The following is a 24,520-nucleotide window of genomic DNA, read 5'->3' as shown; positions in this document are numbered from 1 at the left end:
GGAGAACAACAGTACCAGGTCTACTCTACAGGAGAACAACAGTACCAGGTCTACTCTACAGGAGAACAACAGTACCAGGTCTACTCTACAGGAGAAACAGTAGAACAGTACCAGGTCTACTCTACAGGAGAACAACAGTACCAGGTCTACTCTACAGGAGAACAACAGTACCAGGTCTACTCTACCAGTAACAGGAGAACAACGGTACCAGGTCTACTCTACAGGAGAACAACAGTACCAGGTCTACTCTACCAGTAACAGGAGAACAGTAGAACAACAGTCTACTCTACAGGAGAACAACAGTACCAGGTCTACTCTACAGGAGAACAACAGTACCAGGTCTACTCTACAGGAGAACAACAGTACCAGGTCTACTCTACCAGTAACAGGAGAACAACGGTACCAGGTCTACAGGAGAACAACAGTACCAGGTCTACTCTACAGGAGAACAACAGTACCAGGTCTACTCTACAGGAGAACAACAGTACCAGGTCTACTCTACAGGAGAACAACGGTACCAGGTCTACTCTACAGGAGAACAACAGTACCAGGTCTACTCTACCAGTAACAGGAGAACAACGGTACCAGGTCTACTCTACAGGAGAACAACAGTACCAGGTCTACTCTACCAGTAACAGGAGAACAACGGTACCAGGTCTACTCTACAGGAGAACAACAGTACCAGGTCTACTCTACCAGTAACAGGAGAACAACGGTACCAGGTCTACTCTACAGGAGAACAACAGTACCAGGTCTACTCTACAGAAACAGGAGAACAACAGTACCAGGTCTACTCTACAGGAGAACAACAGTACCAGGTCTACTCTACAGGAGAACAACAGTACCAGGTCTACTCTACAGGAGAACAACAGTACCAGGTCTACTCTACAGGAGAACAACAGTACCAGGTCTACTCTACAGGAGAACAACAGTACCAGGTCTACTCGTGGAGAACAACAGTACCAGGTCTACTCCACAGGAGAACAACAGTACCAGGTCTACTCCACAGGAGAACAACAGTACCAGGTCTACTCTACAGGAGAACAACAGTACCAGGTCTACTCTACAGGAGAACAACAGTACCAGGTCTACTCTACAGGAGAACAACAGTACCAGGTCTACTCTACAGGAGAACAACAGTACCAGGTCTACTCTACAGGAGAACAACAGTACCAGGTCTACTCTACCAGTAACAGGAGAACAACGGTACCAGGTCTACTCTACAGGAGAACAACAGTACCAGGTCTACTCTACAGGAGAACAATGGTACCAGGTCTACTCTACAGGAGAACAACGGTACCAGTTCTACTCTACAGGAGAACAACGGTACCAGGTCTACTCTACAGGAGAACAACAGTACCAGGTCTACTCTACAGGAGAACAACAGTACCAGGTCTACTCTACTGGAGAACAACAGTACCAGGTCTACTCTACAGGAGAACAACAGTACCAGGTCTACTCTACAGGAGAACAACAGTACCAGGTCTACTCTACAGGAGAACAACAGTACCAGGTCTACTCTACAGGAGAACAACAGTACCAGGTCTACTCTACAGGAGAACAACAGTACCAGGTCTACTCTACAGGAGAACAACAGTACCAGGTCTACTCTACAGGAGAACAACAGTACCAGGTCTACTCTACAGGAGAACAACAGTACCAGGTCTACTCTACAGGAGAACAACAGTACCAGGTCTACTCTACAGGAGAACAACAGTACCAGGTCTACTCTACAGGAGAACAACAGTACCAGGTCTACTCTACAGGAGAACAACAGTACCAGGTCTACTCTACAGGAGAACAACAGTACCAGGTCTACTCTACAGGAGAACAACAGTACCAGGTCTACTCTACAGGAGAACAACAGTACCAGGTCTACTCTACCAGTAACAGGAGAACAACGGTACCAGGTCTACAGGAGAACAACAGTACCAGGTCTACTCTACCAGTAACTAGGAGAACAACAGTACCAGGTCTACTCTACAGGAGAACAACAGTACCAGGTCTACTCTACAGGAGAACAACAGTACCAGGTCTACTCTACAGGAGAACAACAGTACCAGGTCTACTCTACAGGAGAACAACAGTACCAGGTCTACTCTACAGGAGAACAACAGTACCAGGTCTACTCTACAGGAGAACAACAGTACCAGGTCTACTCTACAGGAGAACAACAGTACCAGGTCTACTCTACAGGAGAACAACAGTACCAGGTCTACTCTACAGGAGAACAACAGTACCAGGTCTACTCTACAGGAGAACAACAGTACCAGGTCTACTCTACAGGAGAACAACAGTACCAGGTCTACTCTACCAGTAACAGGAGAACAACGGTACCAGGTCTACTCTACAGGAGAACAACAGTACCAGGTCTACTCTACAGGAGAACAACAGTACCAGGTCTACTCTACAGGAGAACAACAGTACCAGGTCTACTCTACAGGAGAACAACGGTACCAGGTCTACTCTACAGGAGAACAACGGTACCAGGTCTACTCTACCAGTAACAGGAGAACAACAGTACCAGGTCTACTCTACAGGAGAACAACAGTACCAGGTCTACTCTACAGGAGAACAGTACCAGGTCAGGAGAACAACAGTACCAGGTCTACTCTACAGGAGAACAACAGTACCAGGTCTACTCTACCAGTAACAGGAGAACAACAGTACCAGGTCTACTCTACAGGAGAACAACAGTACCAGGTCTACTCTACAGGAGAACAACAGTACCAGGTCTACTCTACAGGAGAACAACAGTACCAGGTCTACTCTACAGGAGAACAACAGTACCAGGTCTACTCTACCAGTAACAGGAGAACAACGGTACCAGGTCTACTCTACAGGAGAACAACAGTACCAGGTCTACTCTACAGGAGAACAACAGTACCAGGTCTACTCTACAGGAGAACAACAGTACCAGGTCTACTCTACAGGAGAACAACAGTACCAGGTCTACTCTACAGGAGAACAACAGTACCAGGTCTACTCTACAGGGAGAACAACAGTACCAGGTCTACTCTACAGGAGAACAACAGTACCAGGTCTACTCTACAGGAGAACAACAGTACCAGGTCTACTCTACAGGAGAACAACAGTACCAGGTCTACTCTACAGGAGAACAACAGTACCAGGTCTACTCTACCAGTAACAGGAGAACAACGGTACCAGGTCTACTCTACAGGAGAACAACAGTACCAGGTCTACTCTACAGGAGAACAACAGTACCAGGTCTACTCTACAGGAGAACAACAGTACCAGGTCTACTCTACAGGAGAACAACAGTACCAGGTCTACTCTACAGGAGAACAACAGTACCAGGTCTACTCTACAGGAGAACAACAGTACCAGGTCTACTCTACAGGAGAACAACAGTACCAGGTCTACTCTACCAGTAACAGGAGAACAACGGTACCAGGTCTACAGGAGAACAACAGTACCAGGTCTACTCTACAGGAGAACAACAGTACCAGGTCTACTCTACAGGAGAACAACGGTACCAGGTCTACTCTACAGGAGAACAACAGTACCAGGTCTACTCTACCAGTAACAGGAGAACAACGGTACCAGGTCTACTCTACAGGAGAAACACAGTACCAGGTCTACTCTACCAGTAACAGGAGAACAACGGTACCAGGTCTACTCTACAGGAGAACAACAGTACCAGGTCTACTCTACCAGTAACAGGAGAACAACGGTACCAGGTCTACTCTACAGGAGAACAACAGTACCAGGTCTACTCTACCAGTAACAGGAGAACAACGGTACCAGGTCTACTCTACAGGAGAACAACAGTACCAGGTCTACTCTACAGGAGAACAACGGTACCAGGTCTACTCTACAGGAGAACAACAGTACCAGGTCTACTCTACAGGAGAACAACAGTACCAGGTCTACTCTACAGGAGAACAACAGTACCAGGTCTACTCTACAGGAGAACAACAGTACCAGGTCTACTCTACAGGAGAACAACAGTACCAGGTCTACTCTACAGGAGAACAACAGTACCAGGTCTACTCTACAGGAGAACAACAGTACCAGGTCTACTCTACAGGAGAACAACGGTACCAGGTCTACTCTACAGGAGAACAACGGTACCAGGTCTACTCTACAGGAGAACAACAGTACCAGGTCTACTCTACAGGAGAACAACAGTACCAGGTCTACTCTACAGGAGAACAACAGTACCAGGTCTACTCTACAGGAGAACAACAGTACCAGGTCTACTCTACAGGAGAACAACAGTACCAGGTCTACTCTACAGGAGAACAACAGTACCAGGTCTACTCTACAGGAGAACAACAGTACCAGGTCTACTCTACAGGAGAACAACAGTACCAGGTCTACTCTACAGGAGAACAACAGTACCAGGTCTACTCGTGGAGAACAACAGTACCAGGTCTACTCTACCAGAAACAGGAGATTCAGTCAGAGGACACTTGTTTTGTAAGGCATCTATTCCCTATGTGGTGCTCTACTTTGGACAAGGGCCTTTTTGGCTTCCTCAGGAATACTTTGACTTATGGGACACAACCTTCTGGCTAATAACATGAGATATTTCACATGGAATGGTGTGAACGCATAATTATCTAACTGTCTAAGACAAATGTATTTAAATGTGCTCTTATTTTAGTATAACAGCCTAATAATTATTTAATTGCTAGCAAAAAAATAACCCCAAAATGTTTTTTTTTTGTACAACAATTCTTTATTAAAGTACATTATTTACGTTAAAATAGAGGCAGTGACCATCCTTACATGTCTAGAAATATACATACTACATGAATAACTGCTAGAATCATAACATGGAGGGTACTGTACTGAATAACATGGAGGATACTGTACTGAATAACATGGAGGGTGCTGTACTGAATAACATGGAGGGTGCTGTACTGAATAACATGGAGGGTGCTGTACTGAATAACATGGAGGGTGCTGTACTGAATAACATGGAGGGTACTGTACTGAATAACATGGAGGGTGCTGTACTGAATAACATGGAGGGTACTGTACTGAATAACATGGAGGGTACTGTAATGAATAACATGGAGGATACTATACTGAATAACATGGAGGATACTGTACTGAATAACATGGAGGGTACTGTACTGAATAACATGGAGGGTACTGTACTGAATAACATGGAGGGTACTGTACTGAATAACATGGTGGGTGCTGTACTGAATAACATGGAGGGTACTGTACTGAAAAACATGGAGGGTACTGTACTGAATAACATGGAGGGTGTTGTACTGAATAACATGGAGGGTACTGTACTGAATAACATGGAGGGTGCTCTACTGAATAACATGGAGGGTACTGTAATGAATAACATGGAGGGTGCTGTACTGAATAACATGGAGGGTACTGTACTGAATAACGGAGGGTGCTGTACTGAATAACATGGAGGGTGCTGTACTGAATAACATGGAGGGTACTGTAATGAATAACATGGAGGGTACTGTAATGAATAACATGGAGGGTACTGTACTGAATAACATGGAGGGTGCTGTACTGAATAACATGGAGGGTACTGTACTGAATAACATGGAGGATACTGTACTGAATAACATGGAGGGTGCTGTACTGAATAACATGGAGGGTGCTGTACTGAATAACATGGAGGGTACTGTACTGAATAACATGGAGGGTACTGTACTGAATAACATGGAGGGTGCTGTACTGAATAACATGGAGGGTACTGTACTGAATAACATGGAGGGTGCTGTACTGAATAACATGGAGGGTACTGTACTGAATAACATGGAGGGTACTGTAATGAATAACATGGAGGATACTATACTGAATAACATGGAGGATACTGTACTGAATAACATGGAGGGTACTGAATAACATGGAGGGTACTGTACTGAATAACATGGAGGGTACTGTACTGAATAACATGGAGGGTACTGTACTGAATAACATGGAGGGTGCTGTACTGAATAACATGGAGGGTGCTGTACTGAATAACATGGAGGGTACTGTACTGAATAACATGGAGGGTGCTGTACTGAATAACATGGAGGGTACTGTACTGAATAACATGGAGGGTACTGTAATGAATAACATGGAGGATACTATACTGAATAACATGGAGGATACTGTACTGAATAACATGGAGGGTACTGTACTGAATAACATGGAGGGTACTGTACTGAATAACATGGAGGGTACTGTACTGAATAACATGGTGGGTGCTGTACTGAATAACATGGAGGGTACTGTACTGAAAAACATGGAGGGTACTGTACTGAATAACATGGAGGGTGTTGTACTGAATAACATGGAGGGTACTGTACTGAATAACATGGAGGGTGCTCTACTGAATAACATGGAGGGTACTGTAATGAATAACATGGAGGGTGCTGTACTGAATAACATGGAGGGTACTGTACTGAACAACAGTACCAGGTAACGGAGGGTGCTGTACTGAATAACATGGAGGGTGCTGTACTGAATAACATGGAGGGTACTGTAATGAATAACATGGAGGGTACTGTAATGAATAACATGGAGGGTACTGTACTGAATAACATGGAGGGTGCTGTACTGAATAACATGGAGGGTACTGTACTGAATAACATGGAGGATACTGTACTGAATAACATGGAGGGTGCTGTACTGAATAACATGGAGGGTGCTGTACTGAATAACATGGAGGGTACTGTACTGAATAACATGGAGGGTACTGTACTGAATAACATGGAGGGTGCTGTACTGAATAACATGGAGGGTACTGTACTGAATAACATGGAGGGTGCTGTACTGAATAACATGGAGGGTACTGTACTGAATAACATGGAGGGTACTGTAATGAATAACATGGAGGATACTATACTGAATAACATGGAGGATACTGTACTTCATTTCATGGAGTGTACTGAATAACATGGAGGGTACTGTACTGAATAACATGGAGGGTACTGTACTGAATAACATGGAGGGTACTGTACTGAATAACATGGAGGGTGCTGTACTGAATAACATGGAGGGTGCTGTACTGAATAACATGGAGGGTGCTGTACTGAATAACATGGAGGGTACTGTACTGAATAACATGGAGGGTGCTGTACTGAATAACATGGAGGGTACTGTACTGAATAACATGGAGGGTACTGTACTGAATAACATGGAGGGTGCTGTACTGAATAACATGGAGGGTGCTGTACTGAATAACATGGAGGGTGCTGTACTGAATAACATGGAGGGTACTGTACTGAATAACATGGAGGGTACTGTACTGAATAACATGGAGGATGCTGTACTGAATAACATGGAGGGTGCTGTACTGAATAACATGGAGGATGCTGTACTGAATAACATGGAGGGTACTGTACTGAATAACATGGAGGGTGCTGTACTGAATAACATGGAGGGTGCTGTACTGAATAACATGGAGGGTGCTGTACTGAATAACATGGAGGGTGCTGTACTGAATAACATGGAGGGTACTGTACTGAATAACATGGAGGGTACTGTACTGAATAACATGGAGGGTGCTGTACTGAATAACATGGAGGGTACTGTACTGAATAACATGGAGGGTACTGTACTGAAAAACATGGAGGGTACTGTACTGAATAACATTGATACTTACTGAATAACATGGAGGGTACTGTACTGAATAACATGGAGGGTGCTGTACTGAATAACATTGATACTGTACTGAATAACATGGAGGGTGCTGTACTGAATAACATGGAGGGTGCTGTACTGAATAACATGGAGGGTGCTGTACTGAATAACATGGAGGGTGCTGTACTGAATAACATGGAGGGTGCTGTACTGAATAACATGGAGGGTACTGTACTGAATAACATGGAGGGTACTGTACTGAATAACATGGAGGGTACTGTACTGAATAACATGGAGGGTACTGTACTGAATAACATGGAGGGTGCTGTACTGAATAACATGGAGGGTGCTGTACTGAATAACATGGAGGGTGCTGTACTGAATAACATGGAGGGTACTGTACTGAATAACATGGAGGGTGCTGTACTGAATAACATGGAGGGTGCTGTACTGAATAACATGGAGGGTGCTGTACTGAATAACATGGAGGGTGCTGTACTGAATAACATGGAGGGTGCTGTACTGAATAACATGGAGGGTGCTGTACTGAATAACATGGAGGGTGCTGTACTGAATAACATGGAGGGTGCTGTACTGAATAACATGGAGGGTACTGCTGTACTGAATAACATGGAGGGTGCTGTACTGAATAACATGGAGGGTACTGTACTGAATAACATGGAGGGTGCTGTACTGAATAACATGGAGGGTACTGTACTGAATAACATGGAGGGTACTGTACTGAATAACATGGAGGGTACTGTACTGAATAACATGGAGGGTACTGTACTGAATAACATGGAGGAGGGTACTGTACTGAATAACATGGAGGGTACTGTACTGTAACTGAATAACATGGAGGGTACTGTACTGAATAACATGGAGGGTACTACTGTACTGAATAACATGGAGGGTACTGAATAACATGGAGGGTGCTGTAATGAATAACATGGAGGGAGGATACTGTACTGAATAACATGGAGGGTACTGTACTGAATAACATTGATACTGTACTGAATAACATGGAGGGTGCTGTACTGAATAACATGGAGGGTACTGTACTGAATAACATGGAGGGTACTGTACTGAATAACATGGAGGGTACTGTACTGAATAACATTGATACTGTACTGAATTTTTTTTCCCCTTGGGCAAACTGTCAATATTGTTGAATCTAAAATGTTATTTATACTCTTTCTGCAACTGTATTTAAATAAATGTTAATATATAATATGCTATTCTGATATTGCAACATCATTATGAATTCCTGAGTTAGTCGTCTGCCTTTCTATAGATTCAGTCCCGACCTTGCTTGATAGATTATCTAAGGGACTGTAGGTTGATTTAGACTTTTGGTCCCCAGTCAGCCAGCTTTCAGTCCCAGCTAGTCAGTCAGCCAGCTAGTCAGTCAGCCAGCTAGTCAGTCAGCTGTGGTAGTGCAGTGTGTTAACCATTGACTATCTTCTGTGAGATGGCTGCTGGCAGGGTGTAGAGCAGCAGGGCGATGAACAGAGCTGTGATGAGCAGGACCAGAGCGATGATGATGTACTTCTTATAGTTCCTCCAGATCAGGTGGAAGAAACACTTAAAAGGGTTCACAAACCACGAGAATGACGTGTCTGGCCGGCTAGAGAGGGGAGAGAGAGAAAAACACTTTAAACAGGGCTCAGAGTAGAGCTGCTGATCTAGGATCAGGTCTCCCGCTCTCTATGTAATCCTATTTACTATGAGCTAAATTATAAAACTGGTTCTAGATCTGCAGTTAAACAAACGGGTTCATGAAGCAGGAGGAAGACTTGTATGGACGACTAGAGAGAAGAATAGAGTTGATAAAATCGTTTTGTAATTAGTCAATAAAAAATGCAGATCATACTTGGGTTTTTCCAGGGGTTCAGGCTCCTTGCGGGCTCGACCAACTGGATTCTTCTCTGCCTCCTCTGATGTCACCAGGTGGAACTCCGCCTCTACTTTCCCCTGGAGACAACAACCAAAACATGTTACCGCCCCTGAATCTCAAATCACCCCTTCCTCCTAGAGAGACACAACCCCTAGCCCCTTCCTCAAAGACAGTAGACACAACCCCTAGCCCCTACCTCCTAGACAGTAGACACAACCCCTAGCCCCTTCCTCCTAGACAGTAGACAACCCCTAGCCCCTTCCTCCTAGACAGTAGACAACCCCTAGCCCCTACCTCAAAGACAGTAGACATAACCCCTAGCCCCTACCTCCTAGACAGTAGACACAACCCCTAGCAGACAGTAGACAAACCCCTAGCCCCTTCCTCAAAGACAGTAGACACAACCCCTAGCCCCTTCCTCCTAGACAGTAGACACAACCCCTAGCCCCTTCCTCAAAGACAGTAGACACAACCCCTAGCCCCTTCCTCCTAGACAGTAGACACAACCCCCACTTTCTCCTAGCCCCTTCCTCCTAGACAGTAGACACAACCACTTTCTCCTAGCCCTTACCTCCTAGACAGTAGACAACCCCTAGCCCCTTCCTCCTAGACAGTAGACAACCCCTAGCCCCTTCCTCCTAGCCACCCCCTACCTCCTAGACAGTAGACACAGCCCCTTCCTCCTAGACACACAACCACTAGCCCCTTACCTCCTAGACAGTAGACACAATCCCTAGCCCCTACCTCCTAGACAGTAGACAACCCCTAGACACAACCACTAGCCCTTACCTCCTCCTAGACAGTAGACAGTAGACAATCCCCTAGACCCCCCTAGCCCCTACCTCCTAGACAGTAGACACAACCACTAGCCCTTACCTCCTAGACAGTAGACACAATCCCTAGCCCCTACCTCCTAGACAGTAGACACAACCACTAGCCCTTACCTCCTAGACAGTAGACAACCACTACAGGTTGATTTGTGAGTTTGTCTGCGTCCCACACGACACATACTAGACCCCATTGGGTTCTGGTCAAAATTTGGTGCACTATATAATAGGGTAGCCTCTAGGGCAAGCAGCCTCGTTGTCATCAGAGTAACGGTGTTGAATGGTATTGGTACCGTGAGTTCCCCGGCCTTGACAAAGGGCCACCAGCCCCTGGACCTCTTCTGTTGGAAGATGGAGATCGTCTCTACGCTGTCCATCAGCATGTCCATCTTGCAGGCCTTGGCTGACTTGGCCCCGCGAGGAAACCCATGTAAGTCCAGCTCTACTGTACCTGAGAACAGAGACACGTCCATCTTAACTCTCGTTTCACTCGTACAGGAAGTATGAGAACAGAGACACGTCCATCTTAACTCTCGTTTCACTCGTACAGGAAGTATGAGAACAGAGAAACGTCCACCTTAACTCTTGTTTCACACATACAGTGTTAATGGGAAAATAAACGTGCTGGGTTGGGATGTGATTTCCCTGATTAATCATCAGTACATGATCGTGATCATTGAAATAAACCTGTCCCCCTTCCTCCCATTACCTACTTTCTTACAGCCCAGGGAAAGGAGTCAAACCAGAGTCTCTTTCTCTCTCTCTTACCCAAGAAATCATCAGACGACAGCCTGTCAAAGTCCCAGACCTGCATCACCAACATGGCCGGTAGCTTCTGCTCTGTCTTGTCCAGGGAGAAGATGCTCCCCCTCTTACTGACTACCACCACCTTCTCGGCAGGCAGGTAGTTAAAGGGGAACACCAGGCGCCAGTTGAAGTTACCCTCCCCAGTCAGAGAGTTGTAGTGAACATCAGTCTCCTGGCGATCGTCCTCAAAGCCCTTGAGCCACCTGAAAAAAAGTCTACAATTATACAAATATAATTTTCAGCGTATTGAGTGAGAGAGGATGACAGTGGAGAAAGAGAGGATGACAGTAGAGAAAGATAGAGAGGATGACAGTGGAGAAAGATAGAGAGGATGACAGTAGATAAATATATAGAGGATGACAGTGGAGAAAGATAGAGAGGATGACAGTAGAGAGAGATAGAGAGGATGACAGTGGGGAAAGATAGAGAGGATGACAGAGAAAGTTAGGGAGGATGACATTAGAGAAAGTTAGAGGATGACAGAGGAGAAAGATAGAGAGGATGACAGTAGACAGATAGAGGATGACTGTGGAGAAATATATAGAGGATGACAGCAGAAAAAGATAGAGAGGATGACAGTGGAGAAAGATAGAGAGGATGGTAGTGGAGAAAGATAGAGAGGATGGCAGTGGAGAAATATATATAGACGATGACGGTAGAGAAAGATATAGAGGATGACACTAGAGAAAGATATATAGAGGATGACAGTAGAGAAAGATATAGAGGATATTGGTAGGGAATTATATAGAGGATGACAGTAGGGATAAGAGGATGACAGAGATGGGGGATGACAGTGGAGAAAGATATATAGAGGATGACAGAGAAATATAGAGGATGACAAGTAGAGAAATATATAGAGGATGACAGTGGAGAAAGCTAGAAATGACAGTAGAGAAAGATATAGAGGATGACAGTAGAGAAAGATAGAGGATGACAGTGGAGAAAGATGGGGGGATGAAGAAATATATAGAGGATGACAGTAGAAAAGATTTAGAGGATGACAGTAGAGAAAGATGGGGATGACAGTGGAGAAAGATATATAGAGGATGACAGTGGAGAAAGATAGAGAGGATGACAGTAGAGAAAGATATATAGAGGGTGACAGTAGAGAAAGATATAGAGGATGACAGAGAAAGATATAGGGAGGATGACAGTAGAAAAGATATAGAGGATGACAGAGGAGAAAAATATATAGAGGATGACAGTGGAGAAAGATGGGGATGACAGTGGAGAAAATATATAGAGGATGACAGTGAGAGAAAAGATAGAGAGGATGGTAGTGGAGAAAGATAGAGAGGATGGCAGTGGAGAAATATATATAGACGATGACGGTAGAGAAAGATATAGAGGATGACACTAGAGAAAGATATATAGAGGATGACAGTAGAGAAAGATATAGAGGATATTGGTAGGGAATTATATAGAGGATGACAGTAGCGAAAGATATATAGAGGATGACAGTAGCGAAAGATGGGGGATGACAGTGGAGAAAGATATATAGAGGATGACAGTGGAGAAATATAGAGGATGACAAGTAGAGAAATATATAGAGGACGACAGTGGAGAAAGCTAGAGGATGACAGTAGAGAAAGATATAGAGGATGACAGTAGAGAAAGATAGGGGGATGACAGTGGAGAAAGATGGGGGGATGACGGAGAAATATATAGAGGATGACAGTAGAGAAAGATTTAGAGGATGACAGTAGAGAAAGATGGGGATGACAGTGGAGAAAGATATATAGAGGATGACAGTGGAGAAAAATATAGAGGGTGACAGTAGAGAAAGATATATAGAGGGTGACAGTAGAGAAAGATATAGAGGATGACAGTAGCGAAAGATATATAGAGGATGACAGTAGCAAAAGATATAGAGGATGACACACGAGAAAAATATATAGAGGATGACAGTGGAGAAAGATGGGGGATGACAGTGGAGAAAAATATATAGAGGATGACAGTAGAGAAATATATAGAGGATGACAGTGGAGAAAGCTAGAGGATGACAGAGAAAGATAGGGGGATGACAGTGGAGAAAGATGGGGGGATGCTGGCGAAATATATAGAGGATGACAGTAGAGAAAGATTTAGAGGATGACAGTAGAGAAAGATATATAGAGGATGACAGTGGAGAAAGTTAGAGGATGACAGTAGAGAAAGAGAGAGGATGACAGTAGAGAAGGATATAGAGGATGACAGTAGAGTGTGTGCCCCTAGACCTGTGTGCCCCTAGACCTGTGTGCCCCTAGACCTGTGTGCCCCTAGACCTGTGCTGACACCCTAGACCTGTGCTGACACCCTAGACCTGTGCTGACACCCTAGACCTGTGTGACACCCTAGACCTGTGCTGACACCCTAGACCTGTGTGCCCCTAGACCTGTGTTGACACCCTAGACCTGTGCTGACACCCTAGACCTGTGCTGACACCCTAGACCTGTGTTGACACCCTAGACCTGTGCTGACACCCTAGACCTGTGCTGACACCCTAGACCTGTGTGCCCCTGACCTGTGTGCCCCTGACACCCTAGTGTGCCCCTGGACCTGTGTGCCCCTGACACCTGTGTGCCCCTAGACCTGTGCTGACACCCTAGACCTGTGTTGACACCCTAGACCTGTGCTGACACCCTAGACCTGTGCTGACACCCTAGACCTGTGTGCCCTAGACCTGTGCTGACACCCTAGACCTGTGTGCCCTAGACCTGTGTGCCCTAGACCTGTGCTGACACCCTAGACCTGTGTTGACACCCTAGACCTGTGTTGACACCCTAGACCTGTGCTGACACCCTAGACCTGTGTTGACACCCTAGACCTGTGTTGACACCCTAGACCTGTGTTGACACCCTAGACCTGTGTTGACACCCTAGACCTGTGTGCCCCTAGACCTGTGTGCCCCTAGACCTGTGTGCCCCTAGACCTGTGTGCCCCTAGACCTGTGTGCCTCTAGACCTGTGTGCCCCTGGACCTGTGTGCCCCTGGACCTGTGTGCCCCTGGACCTGTGTGCCCCTGGACCTGTGTGCCCCTGGACCTGTGTGCCCCTGGACCTGTGTGCCCCTAGACCTGTGTGCCCCTGGACCTGTGTGCCCTAGACCTGTGCTGACACCCTAGACCTGTGTTGACACCCTAGACCTGTGTTGACACCCTAGACCTGTGCTGACACCCTAGACCTGTGCTGACACCCTAGACCTGTGTGACACCCTAGACCTGTGCTGACACCCTAGACCTGTGCTGACACCCTAGACCTGTGTGCACCTAGACCTGTGCTGACACCCTAGACCTGTGTTGACACCCTAGACCTGTGTGACACCCTAGACCTGTGTGACACCCTAGACCTGTGTGACCCCTAGACCTGTGTGCCCCTAGACCTGTGTGACCTGTGTTGACTAGACCTGTGTGCCCCTGGACCTGTGTGCCCCTGGACCTGTGTGCCCCTGACCTGTGTGCCCCTGGACCTGTGTGCCCCTAGACCTGTGTGCCCCTGGACCTGTGTGCCCCTGGACCTGTGTGCCCCTGGACCTGTGTGCCCCTGGACCTGTGTGCCCCTAGACCTGTGCACCCTAGACCTGCTGCCCCTAGACCTGTGTGCCCCTAGACCTGTGTGCCCCTAGACCTGTGCTGACACCCTAGACCTGTGTGCCCCTAGACCTGTGCTGACACCCTAGACCTGTGTGCCCCTAGACCTGTGCTGACACCCTAGACCTGTGTGCCCCTAGACCTGTGTGCCCCTAGACCTGTGTGCCCCTAGACCTGTGCTGACACCCTAGACCTGTGCTGACACCCTAGACCTGTGTGCCCCTAGACCTGTGCTGACACCCTAGACACCCCCTAGACCTGTGTGCCCCTAGACCTGTGTGCCCCTAGACCTGTGTGCCCCTAGACCTGTGCACCCTGACCCCCCTAGACCTGTGTGCCCCTGACCCCCCTAGACCTGTGTGCCCCTAGACCTGTGTGCCCCTAGACCTGTGCTGACACCCTAGACCTGTGCTTACACCCTAGACCTGTGTGCCCCTAGACCTGTGTGCCCCTAGGTCCATCAAGGTCCTTTTCAGAAGCCCGATCTTCAGGGATGAACTGAATGTAATCTATAATCATCAATGTTTGTCTTTATATTGGATTAGTTTTGAAACCCCCCACTGTCGCTCCACTCACCCTTTGATGTAGATGTCACTAGACTGTGTTCCTGTGAGGATGTTAGTGTCCTCCAGAATCACATCTTCAGTGTTCCAGATGATGATTCTCAACTCAAACCTTCACAGGACCAACAATCAATCAACTCATACCTTCACAGGATCAGTAATCAATGAATCAATCAACTCATACCTTCACAGGACCAACAATCAATCAATCAATCAATTCATTACCATCAAAGGATTAACAATCAATCAATCAACTCATACCTTCACAGGACCAACAATTTTATTGAACTGGCCTGGTGTATATTGGTCTTGTGTTGAACTGGCCTGGTGTATATTGGTCTGGTGTTGAACTGGCCTGGTGTATATTGGTCTTGTGTTGAACTGGCCTGGTGTATATTGGTCTGGTGTTGAACTGGCCTGGTGTATATTGGTCTGGTATTGAACTGGCCTGGTGTATATTGGTCTGGTGTTGAACTGGCCTGGTGTATATTGGTCTTGTGTTGAACTGGCCTGGTGTATATTGGTCTGGTATTGAACTGGCCTGGTGTATATTGGTCTGGTATTGAACTGGCCTGGTGTATATTGGTCTGGTGTTGAACTGGCCTGGTGTATATTGGTCTGGTGTTGAACTGGCCTGGTGTATATTGGTCTGGTGTTGAACTGGCCTGGTGTATATTGGTCTGGTGTTGAACTGGCCTGGTGTATATTGGTCTGGTGTTGAACTGGCCTGGTGTATATTGGTCTGGTGTTGAACTGGCCTGGTGTATATTGGTCTGGTGTTGAACTGGCCTGGTGTATATTGGTCTTGTGTTGAACTGGCCTGGTGTATATTGGTCTTGTGTTGAACTGGCCTGGTGTATATTGGTCTTGTGTTGAACTGGCCTGGTGTATATTGGTCTTGTGTTGAACTGGCCTGGTGTATATTGGTCTGGTATTGAACTGGCCTGGTGTATATTGGTCTTGTATTGAACTGGCCTGGTTTGAGGTATATTGGTCTTGTGTTGAACTGGCCTGGGGTATATTGGTCTTGTGTTGAACTGGCCTGGTGTATATTGGTCTGGTATTGAACTGGCCTGGTGTATATTGGTCTGGTGTTGAACTGGCCTGGTGTATATTGGTCTTGTATTGAACTGGCCTGGTGTATATTGGTCTTGTATTGAACTGGCCTGGTGTATATTGGTCTTGTGTTGAACTGGCCTGGTGTATATTGGTCTTGTGTTGAACTGGCCTGGTGTATATTGGTCTAGTGTTGAACTGGCCTGGTGTATATTGGTCTTGTATTGAACTGGCCTGGTGTATATTGGTCTTGTGTTGAACTGGCCTGGTGTATATTGGTCTGGTATTGAACTGGCCTGGTGTATATTGGTCTTGTATTGAACTGGCCTGGTGTATATTGGTCTGGTATTGAACTGGCCTGGTGTATATTGGTCTTGTATTGAACTGGCCTGGTGTATATTGGTCTTGTGTTGAACTGGCCTGGTGTATATTGGTCTGGTATTGAACTGGCCTGGTGTATATTGGTCTTGTGTTGAACTGGCCTGGTGTATATTGGTCTTGTGTTGAACTGGCCTGGTGTATATTGGTCTTGTATTGAACTGGCCTGGTGTATATTGGTCTTGTGTTGAACTGGCCTGGTGTATATTGGTCTTGTGTTGAACTGGCCTGGTGTATATTGGTCTTGTATTGAACTGGCCTGGTTTGGGGTATATTGGTCTGGTATTGAACTGGCCTGGTGTATATTGGTCTAGTATTGCACTGGCCTGGTGTATATTGGTCTAGTATTGCACTGGCCTGGTGTATATTGGTCTGGTATTGAACTGGCCTGGTGTATATTGGTCTAGTATTGAACTGGCCTGGTGTATATTGGTCTGGTGTTGAACTGGCCTGGTGTATATTGGTCTTGTGTTGAACTGGCCTGGTGTATATTGGTCTGGTGTTGAACTGGCCTGGTGTATATTGGTCTGGTGTTGAACTGGCCTGGTGTATATTGGTCTTGTATTGAACTGGCCTGGTGTATATTGGTCTTGTGTTGAACTGGCCTGGTGTATATTGGTCTGGTGTTGAACTGGCCTGGTGTATATTGGTCTGGTGTTGAACTGGCCTGGTGTATATTGGTCTTGTGTTGAACTGGCCTGGTGTATATTGGTCTTGTGTTGAACTGGCCTGGTGTATATTGGTCTGGTATTGAACTGGCCTGGTGTATATTGGTCTAGTATTGAACTGGCCTGGTGTATATTGGTCTGGTATTGGGCCCTATCTGGCGTATAGCTGACCTAGTGATACAGAGTGACGAAGCCTTACCCTTTAGGTTTACGAGGGGCGATGTCCACCGAGGGGCGTGGGTGGGGCATATCCATGGGGAACATGTCCACCCACATCTGGAGCTGGCCCTGAACCACACACACACACACACACACACACACACACACACACACACACACACACACACACACACACACACACACACACACACACACACACACACACACACACACACACACAGATACTTGTGAAGTTGAACAAATTGCATATCTTTTTTTTTAAGTCAAGTGGTTATTTTGACAGGAGCTGTATTATTACCTGGTCCATGCCAGGCCTGGCCTTGTTGTACAGAGTCCGTGTCTCGATGTGCTCTGGGACAAGTCTACACCCCACCCCTGGAATCTCATTCCATCTGTGAAGGATCTTCAGAGCCAGATGTTCGTAGGATTCCACCGTCTGCTCTGTACACAGCAGCAAATAATAATCAGTACCTTATTGGATGGAATTACGCAAGACTTGTCACTGTGATGTGATACAGTCGTTGCCTGTCACTGTGACTAGATGCTGTCGTTGCCTGTCACTGTGATGTGATACAGTCGTTGCCTGTCACTGTGATGTGATGCAGTCGTTGCCTGTCACTGTGATGTGATACAGTCGTTGCCTGTCACTGTGATGTGATAGTCGTTGCCTGTCACTGTGATGTGATGCAGTCGTTGCCTGTCACTGTGATGTGATACAGTCGTTGCCTGTCACTGTGATGTGATACAGTCGTTGCCTGTCACTGTGATGTGATACAGTCGTTGCCTGTCACTGTGACTAGATGCTGTCGTTGCCTGTCACTGTGATGTGATACAGTCGTTGCCTGTCACTGTGATGTGATACAGTCGTTGCCTGTCACTGTGATGTGATACAGTCGTTGCCTGTCACTGTGATGTGATGCTGTCGTTGCCTGTCACTGTGATGTGATGCAGTCGTTGCCTGTCACTGTGATGTGATGCAGTCGTTGCCTGTCACTGTGATGTGATACAGTCGTTGCCTGTCACTGTGACTAGATACAGTCGTTGCCTGTCACTGTGATGTGATACAGTCGTTGCCTGTCACTGTGACTAGATACAGTCGTTGCCTGTCACTGTGATGTGATACAGTCGTTGCCTGTCACTGTGACTAGATTCAGCACTGCCTGTCACTGTGATGTGATACAGTCGTTTGTCACTGTGACTAGATGCTGTCGCTACATAGCCGTCACTGTGATGTGACACAGTCGTTGCCTGTCACTGTGATGTGATACAGTCGTTGCCTGTCACTGTGACTAGATGCTGTCGTTGCCTGTCACTGTGATGTGACACAGTCGTTGCCTGTCACTGTGACTAGATGCTGTCGTTGCCTGTCACTGTGATGTGATACAGTCATTGCCTGTCACTGTGATGTGACACAGTCGTTGCCTGTCACTGTGATGTGATACAGTCGTTGCCTGTCACTGTAACTAGATGCTGTCGTTGCCTGTCACTGATGTGACACAGTCGTTGCCTGTCACTGTGACTAGATGCCGTCGTTGCCTGTCACTGTGATGTGATACAGTCGTTGCCTGTCACTGTGATGTGATACAGTCATTGCCTGTCACTGTGATGTGACACAGTCGTTGCCTGTCACTGTGATGTGATACAGTCGTTGCCTGTCACTGTAACTAGATGCTGTCATTGCCTGTCACTGTGATGTGACACAGTCATGCCTGTCACTGTGACTAGATGCTGTCGTTGCCTGTCACTGTGATGTGATACAGTCGTTGCCTGTCACTGTGATGTGATACAGTCATTGCCTGTCACTGTGATGTGATACAGTCGTTGCCTGTCACTGTGATGTGATACAGTCGTTGCCTGTCACTGTGACTAGATGCTGTCGTTGCCTGTCACTGTGATGTGATACAGTCGTTGCTTGTCACTGTGATGTGATACAGTCGATCCTGTCACTGTGATGTGATACAGTCGTGCCTGTCACTGTGATGTGATACAGTCGTTGCTTGTCACTGTGATGCTGATACAGTCGTTGCCTGTCACTGATGTGATACAGTCGTCCTGTCACTGTGACTAGATGCTGTCGTCTGCCTGTCACTGTGATGTGATACAGTCGTTTGCCTTCACTGTGATGTGATACAGTCGTTGCCTGTCACTGTGATGTGATACAATCGCCCTCCTGTCACTGTGACTAGATGCTGTCGTTGCCTGTCACTGTGATGTGATACAGTCGTTGCCTGTCACTGTGATGTGATACAGTCATTGCCTGTCACTGTGATGTGATACAGTCGTTGCCTGTCACTGTGATGTGATACAGTCGTTGCCTGTCACTGTGATGTGATACAGTCGTTGCCTGTCACTGTGATGTGATACAGTCGTTGCCTGTCACTGTGATGTGATACAGTCGTTGCCTGTCACTCTGACTAGATGCTGTTCTTCCCTGTCTCTGTGATGTGATACAGTCCCTTGCCTGTCACTGTGACGTGATACCTTGTATCCTTTCACTGTGATGTGATCCACACTTCCCTGTCACTGTGACTAGATGCTGTCGTTGCCTGTCACTGTGATGTGATACAGTCGTTGCCTGTCACTGTGATGTGATACAGTCGTTGCCTGTCACTGTGATACAGTCGTCTCCTGTCACTGTGATGTGAACAGTCGTCCTGTCACTGTGATGTGATACAGTCCTTTGACTGTCACTGTGACTAGATGCTCCAGGCCTGTCACTGTGATGTGATACTCATTGCCTGTCACTGTGACTAGATGCTGTCATTGCACTGTCACTGTGATGTGATACAGTCGTTGCCTGTCACTGTGATGTGATACAGTCGTTTCGTGTCACTCTGACTAGATGCTTCCTCCTCTGTCACTGTGACTAGATGCTGTCGTTGCTGTCACTGTGATGTCCATACATCTGCCTCTCACTGTGATGTGATACAGTCGTTGCCTGTCACTGTGACTAGATGCTGTCGTTGCCTGTCACTGATGTGATACAGTCGTTGCCTGTCACTGTGACTAGATGCTGTCGTTGCCTGTCACTGTTACTAGATGCTGTCGTTGCCTGTCACTGTGATGTGATACAGTCGTTGCCTGTCACTGTGATGTCATGCTGTCGTTGCCTGTCACTGTGATGTGATACAGTTGTTGCCTGTCACTGTGACTAGATGCTGTCGTTGCCTGTCACTGTGATGTGATACAGTCGTTGCCTGTCACTGTGACTAGATGCTGTCGTTGCCTGTCACTGTGATGTGATACAGTCGTTGCCTGTCACTGTGATGTGATACAGTCATCCCTGTCACTGTGATGTGATACAGTCGTTCCTGTCACTGTGACTAGATGCTGTCGTTGCCTGTCACTGTGATGTGATACAGTCGATCCCTCCTGTCACTGTGATGTGATACAGTCGTATGCCTGTCACTGTGACTAAATGCTGTCGTGCCTGTCACTGTGATGTGATACAGTCGTCCCCTGTCACTGTGATGTGATACAGTCGTTGATCCTGTCACTGTGATGTTACAAGACTAGTCATTCACTGTGATGTGATACAGTCGTTCCTGTCACTGTGATGTGATACGTCGTTGCCTGTCACTGTGATGTGATACAGTCGTTGCCTGTCACTGTGATGTGATACCTAGTCGTTGCCTGTCACTGTGATGTGATACAGTCGTCCTGTCACTGTGATGTGATACAGTCGTTGCCTGTCACTGTGATGTGATACAGTCGTTGCCTGTCACTGTGATGTGATACAGTCGTACCTGTCACTGTGACTAGATGCTGTCGTTGCCTGTCACTGTGATGTGATACAGTCGTGCCTGTCACTGTGATGTGATACAGTCGTTGCCTGTCACTGTGACTAGATGCTATACGTTGCCTGTCACTGTGATGTGATACAGTAACCTGTCACTGTGATGTGATACATTGCTATGCAGACACTCTGACTAGATGCTGTTTGCCCTTCACTGTGACCAGATGCTGTCGTTGCCTGTCACTGTGATGGCATACATATCAGTGTGTCACTGTGATGTGATCACCACCTCAAGCTGAACTCGTGACGGATGCTGCTCTTGCCTGTCACTGATGTGATCCATGATCTCGCCATCACTGTGACAGATGCTCCGTTGCCTGTCACTGTTACTAGATGCGTCGTTGCCTGTCACTGTGATCCTGATACACCCTGTCGTTGCCTGTCACTGTGATGTCATGGCGGTGCCTGTCACTGTGATGTGATACAGTTGTTGCCTGTCACTGTGACTAGATGCTGTCGTTGCCTGTCACTGTGATGTGATACAGCGGCGCAGGTCCTAATCCAGGCACTGTCACTGTGACTGCAGATGCTGGCTGGGCTCCCTGCCTGTCACTGTGACTCATCCAGATGCTGCAGCCCGTGGTGTTCCTGTCACTGTGATGTGATACAGCTCCTCCGCCTGTCACTGTGATGTGATACAGTTGAAGCCTGTCACTGTGACTAGATGCTGGTGCTTGCCTGTCACTGTGATGTGATACAGTCGTTGCCTGTCACTGTGATGTGATCAGGCCCTGTCACTGTGACTAGATGCACTCGTTGCCTCCACTGTGATGTGATACAGTCGTCCCTGTCACTGTGATGGATACAGTTTCCTGTCACTGTGATGTGAAAAGTCGTTGCCTGTCACTGTGATGTGAACAAACTCCCTGTCACTGTGATGTGACAGTCGGCCTGTCACTGTGATGTGATCACCACTGTGATGTGATACAGTCGTTGCCTGTCACTGTGATGTGATACAGTCGTTGCCTGTCACTGTGACTAGATGCTGGAATACGTAGCCTGTCACTGTGATGTGATACAGTCGTTGCCTGTCACTGTGATGTGATACAGTGTAAAGTGCCTGTCACTGTGATGTCAGAAGGTGCCTGTCACTGTGATGTGATAAGTCGCCTGTCACTGTGATGTGATACAGTCGCTAAATGACTTAAATGTAATGTTAAATGTTGCCTGTCACTGTGATGTGATACAGTCGTTGCCTGTCACTGTGATGTGATACAGTCGTTGCCTGTCACTGTGAGGTGATACAGTCGTTGCCTGTCACTGTGGTGTGATGCTGTCGTTGCCTGTCACTGTGATGTGATACAGTCGTTGCCTGTCACTGTGATGTGATACAGTCGTTGCCTGTCACTGTGATGTGATACAGTCGTTGCCTGTCACTGTGATGTGATACAGTCGTTGCCTGTCACTGTGATGTGATACAGTCGTTGCCTGTCACTGTGATGTGATACAGTCGTTGCCTGTCACTGTGATGTGATACAGTCGTTGCCTGTCACTGTGATGTGATACAGTCTTTGCCTGTCACTGTGACTAGATGCTGTCGTTGCCTTCATTTTCAGGTCGTTATTTGAATAGGTTTATATATATACTGTATAAACGAATACCTTCATCCATAAACAGTGTTTTCCCAGCGAAGACATTGTCCCCGATAATGATTTTTCCGGGTCTGAAGTAGGGTCCATCTAGCCTGTTCTCCTTACAGAGCGTAGTCAACAGCTCAGATGGCTTGGTGGAGTCTCTCCAGGCGTTATAACCATCACTAAGACAGATGGATAACATGTTATAACAGCATCATGACATGGTTATAAACATGACATAATGAACGTCTGTCTGACAGCTTGGTGGAGTCTCTCCAGGCGTTATAACCATCACTAAGACAGACGGATAACATGTTATAACAGCATCATGACATGGTTATAAACATGACATAATGAACGTCTGTCTGACAGCTTGGTGTAGTCTCTACAGGTGTTATAACCATCACTAAGACACGTGGATAACATGTTATAACAGCATCATGACATGGTTATAAAACATGACATAATGAACGTCTTAGTGGTTATAAACATGACATAAGAGTAAGGCAGAAAGAAGAGACCCAAACCCAGGGTGGTGAAGAAGAAGGTGGGGTTTCCTCACATGCTGTACTCAGTGGGTAGGCCGCAGGTGGCCCGGTGTTGGCTGTAAAAGCGGTTCTCCAGATCTATGCACGTCTCCCCGATCAGATCGTCAGTCCCGATGGTGTCGTGGTCATAGATCAGAGTAGTCAGCAGGGAGTCTTTAGGAAACGTAGCCTGGATCTCAAAGGACCTGTTGGGAACAGGACAAAAGAGTTACGTTTTTCATCTCTGCCAACACACCAAGTAAATTATGCTTTTGTTCAGCTGACTAAACTACAAAATCGCTGGTTAAAAAAATAGTATCCAATGGATATGATGTTAAACAATTGCTCCTTTCTGCATTGACATCCACCAACATACTGGATTATGTTTGCTTGTTCATTTGACTAAAATATAACCAGGGAAACAGCTTCTGTCAAAGGATGGTATAAAATGTATTAAACTGGGTGGTTCAAGGCCTGACTGCTGATTGGTTGACAGCCGCGGTATATTAGACCGTAATTCCACTGGTATGACAAAACATTTATTTTTCAACATTAACTACGTTGGTAACCAGTTTATAATAGCAATGAGGCACCTATGGGGGTTTTGTGGTATATGGCCAATATACCACGGCTAAGGGCTGTTCTTAGCCGTGGTATATTGGCCATATACCACACCTCCTCAGGCATTATTGCTTAATTATCCCACCTGCCAAAGACTGGGTTGAGTTGCTTGGGGATGTAGTTGTCTCTGTCTTTTATTTCAGTTTTCCCCAGCCTCAGGACAATGTAGGGGTCAGACTTCCCATCAGTATCGGCTGGGTGGAGGTTGGATGCCTGAAGAGACGGACAGACATAGCCAGGGTTGTGTTCATTTGGAACCAAATGGAAGAAAATAACACAGATTTTTGTTAGTTTGTTTGTTGTCTTCCATTGCAAAATGTTTTTCTACAGTGTGCCCTGGGGAAGATGACGACCCAGGTCAATGATGACAGATGACGTGACACATTTTTTAAGGTCACAGTCAACCCAAAGGGTCAACTACCACTACTCACCGATACGATGTAAACCCTAATGAGAACCTTGACGGAGGTGTTGGGCGGGATC

The 24,520-nt window shown here is 46.5% G+C and overlaps 2 protein-coding genes and 1 pseudogene across 2 annotated transcripts in view; all 3 read right to left on the bottom strand.

The window, feature by feature from the left end:
• Positions 1 to 4,597: 4,597 nt before the first annotated feature.
• Positions 4,598 to 7,587, bottom strand: LOC135546901 (dynein heavy chain-like; annotated as a pseudogene).
• LOC135546900 (dynein heavy chain-like) lies at positions 7,492 to 8,647 on the bottom strand. Its single transcript, XM_064975460.1, has 2 exons — positions 8,638 to 8,647; positions 7,492 to 8,375 (listed from the first exon to the last, which is right to left on the bottom strand). Exons 1-2 carry the CDS (start codon positions 8,645 to 8,647, stop codon positions 7,594 to 7,596), a joined length of 792 nt encoding a protein of 263 aa, XP_064831532.1. The 3' UTR covers positions 7,492 to 7,593.
• Positions 8,648 to 8,961: 314 nt separating this feature from the next.
• fer1l6 (fer-1 like family member 6) overlaps positions 8,962 to 24,520 on the bottom strand; it is a 68,125-nt gene continuing 52,566 nt past the window's right edge. Inside the window, 11 exon segments of the mRNA XM_064976978.1 lie at positions 8,962 to 9,202; positions 9,449 to 9,549; positions 10,593 to 10,750; positions 11,068 to 11,309; positions 15,251 to 15,349; positions 17,539 to 17,627; positions 17,818 to 17,960; positions 22,917 to 23,071; positions 23,452 to 23,622; positions 24,123 to 24,250; positions 24,469 to 24,520. The exon segment at positions 24,469 to 24,520 is cut by the window's right edge and continues 86 nt beyond it. Coding sequence (XP_064833050.1) covers positions 9,022 to 9,202; positions 9,449 to 9,549; positions 10,593 to 10,750; positions 11,068 to 11,309; positions 15,251 to 15,349; positions 17,539 to 17,627; positions 17,818 to 17,960; positions 22,917 to 23,071; positions 23,452 to 23,622; positions 24,123 to 24,250; positions 24,469 to 24,520 — 1,519 coding nt within the window. The 3' untranslated portion in view covers positions 8,962 to 9,021.

Source organism: Oncorhynchus masou, chromosome 10 (genome assembly GCF_036934945.1).
Source record: "Oncorhynchus masou masou isolate Uvic2021 chromosome 10, UVic_Omas_1.1, whole genome shotgun sequence".
Lineage (NCBI taxonomy): Eukaryota > Metazoa > Chordata > Actinopteri > Salmoniformes > Salmonidae > Oncorhynchus > Oncorhynchus masou.
Note: the sequence above shows the minus strand (reverse complement) of the source record. Positions and strands in the feature narration are given on the sequence as shown.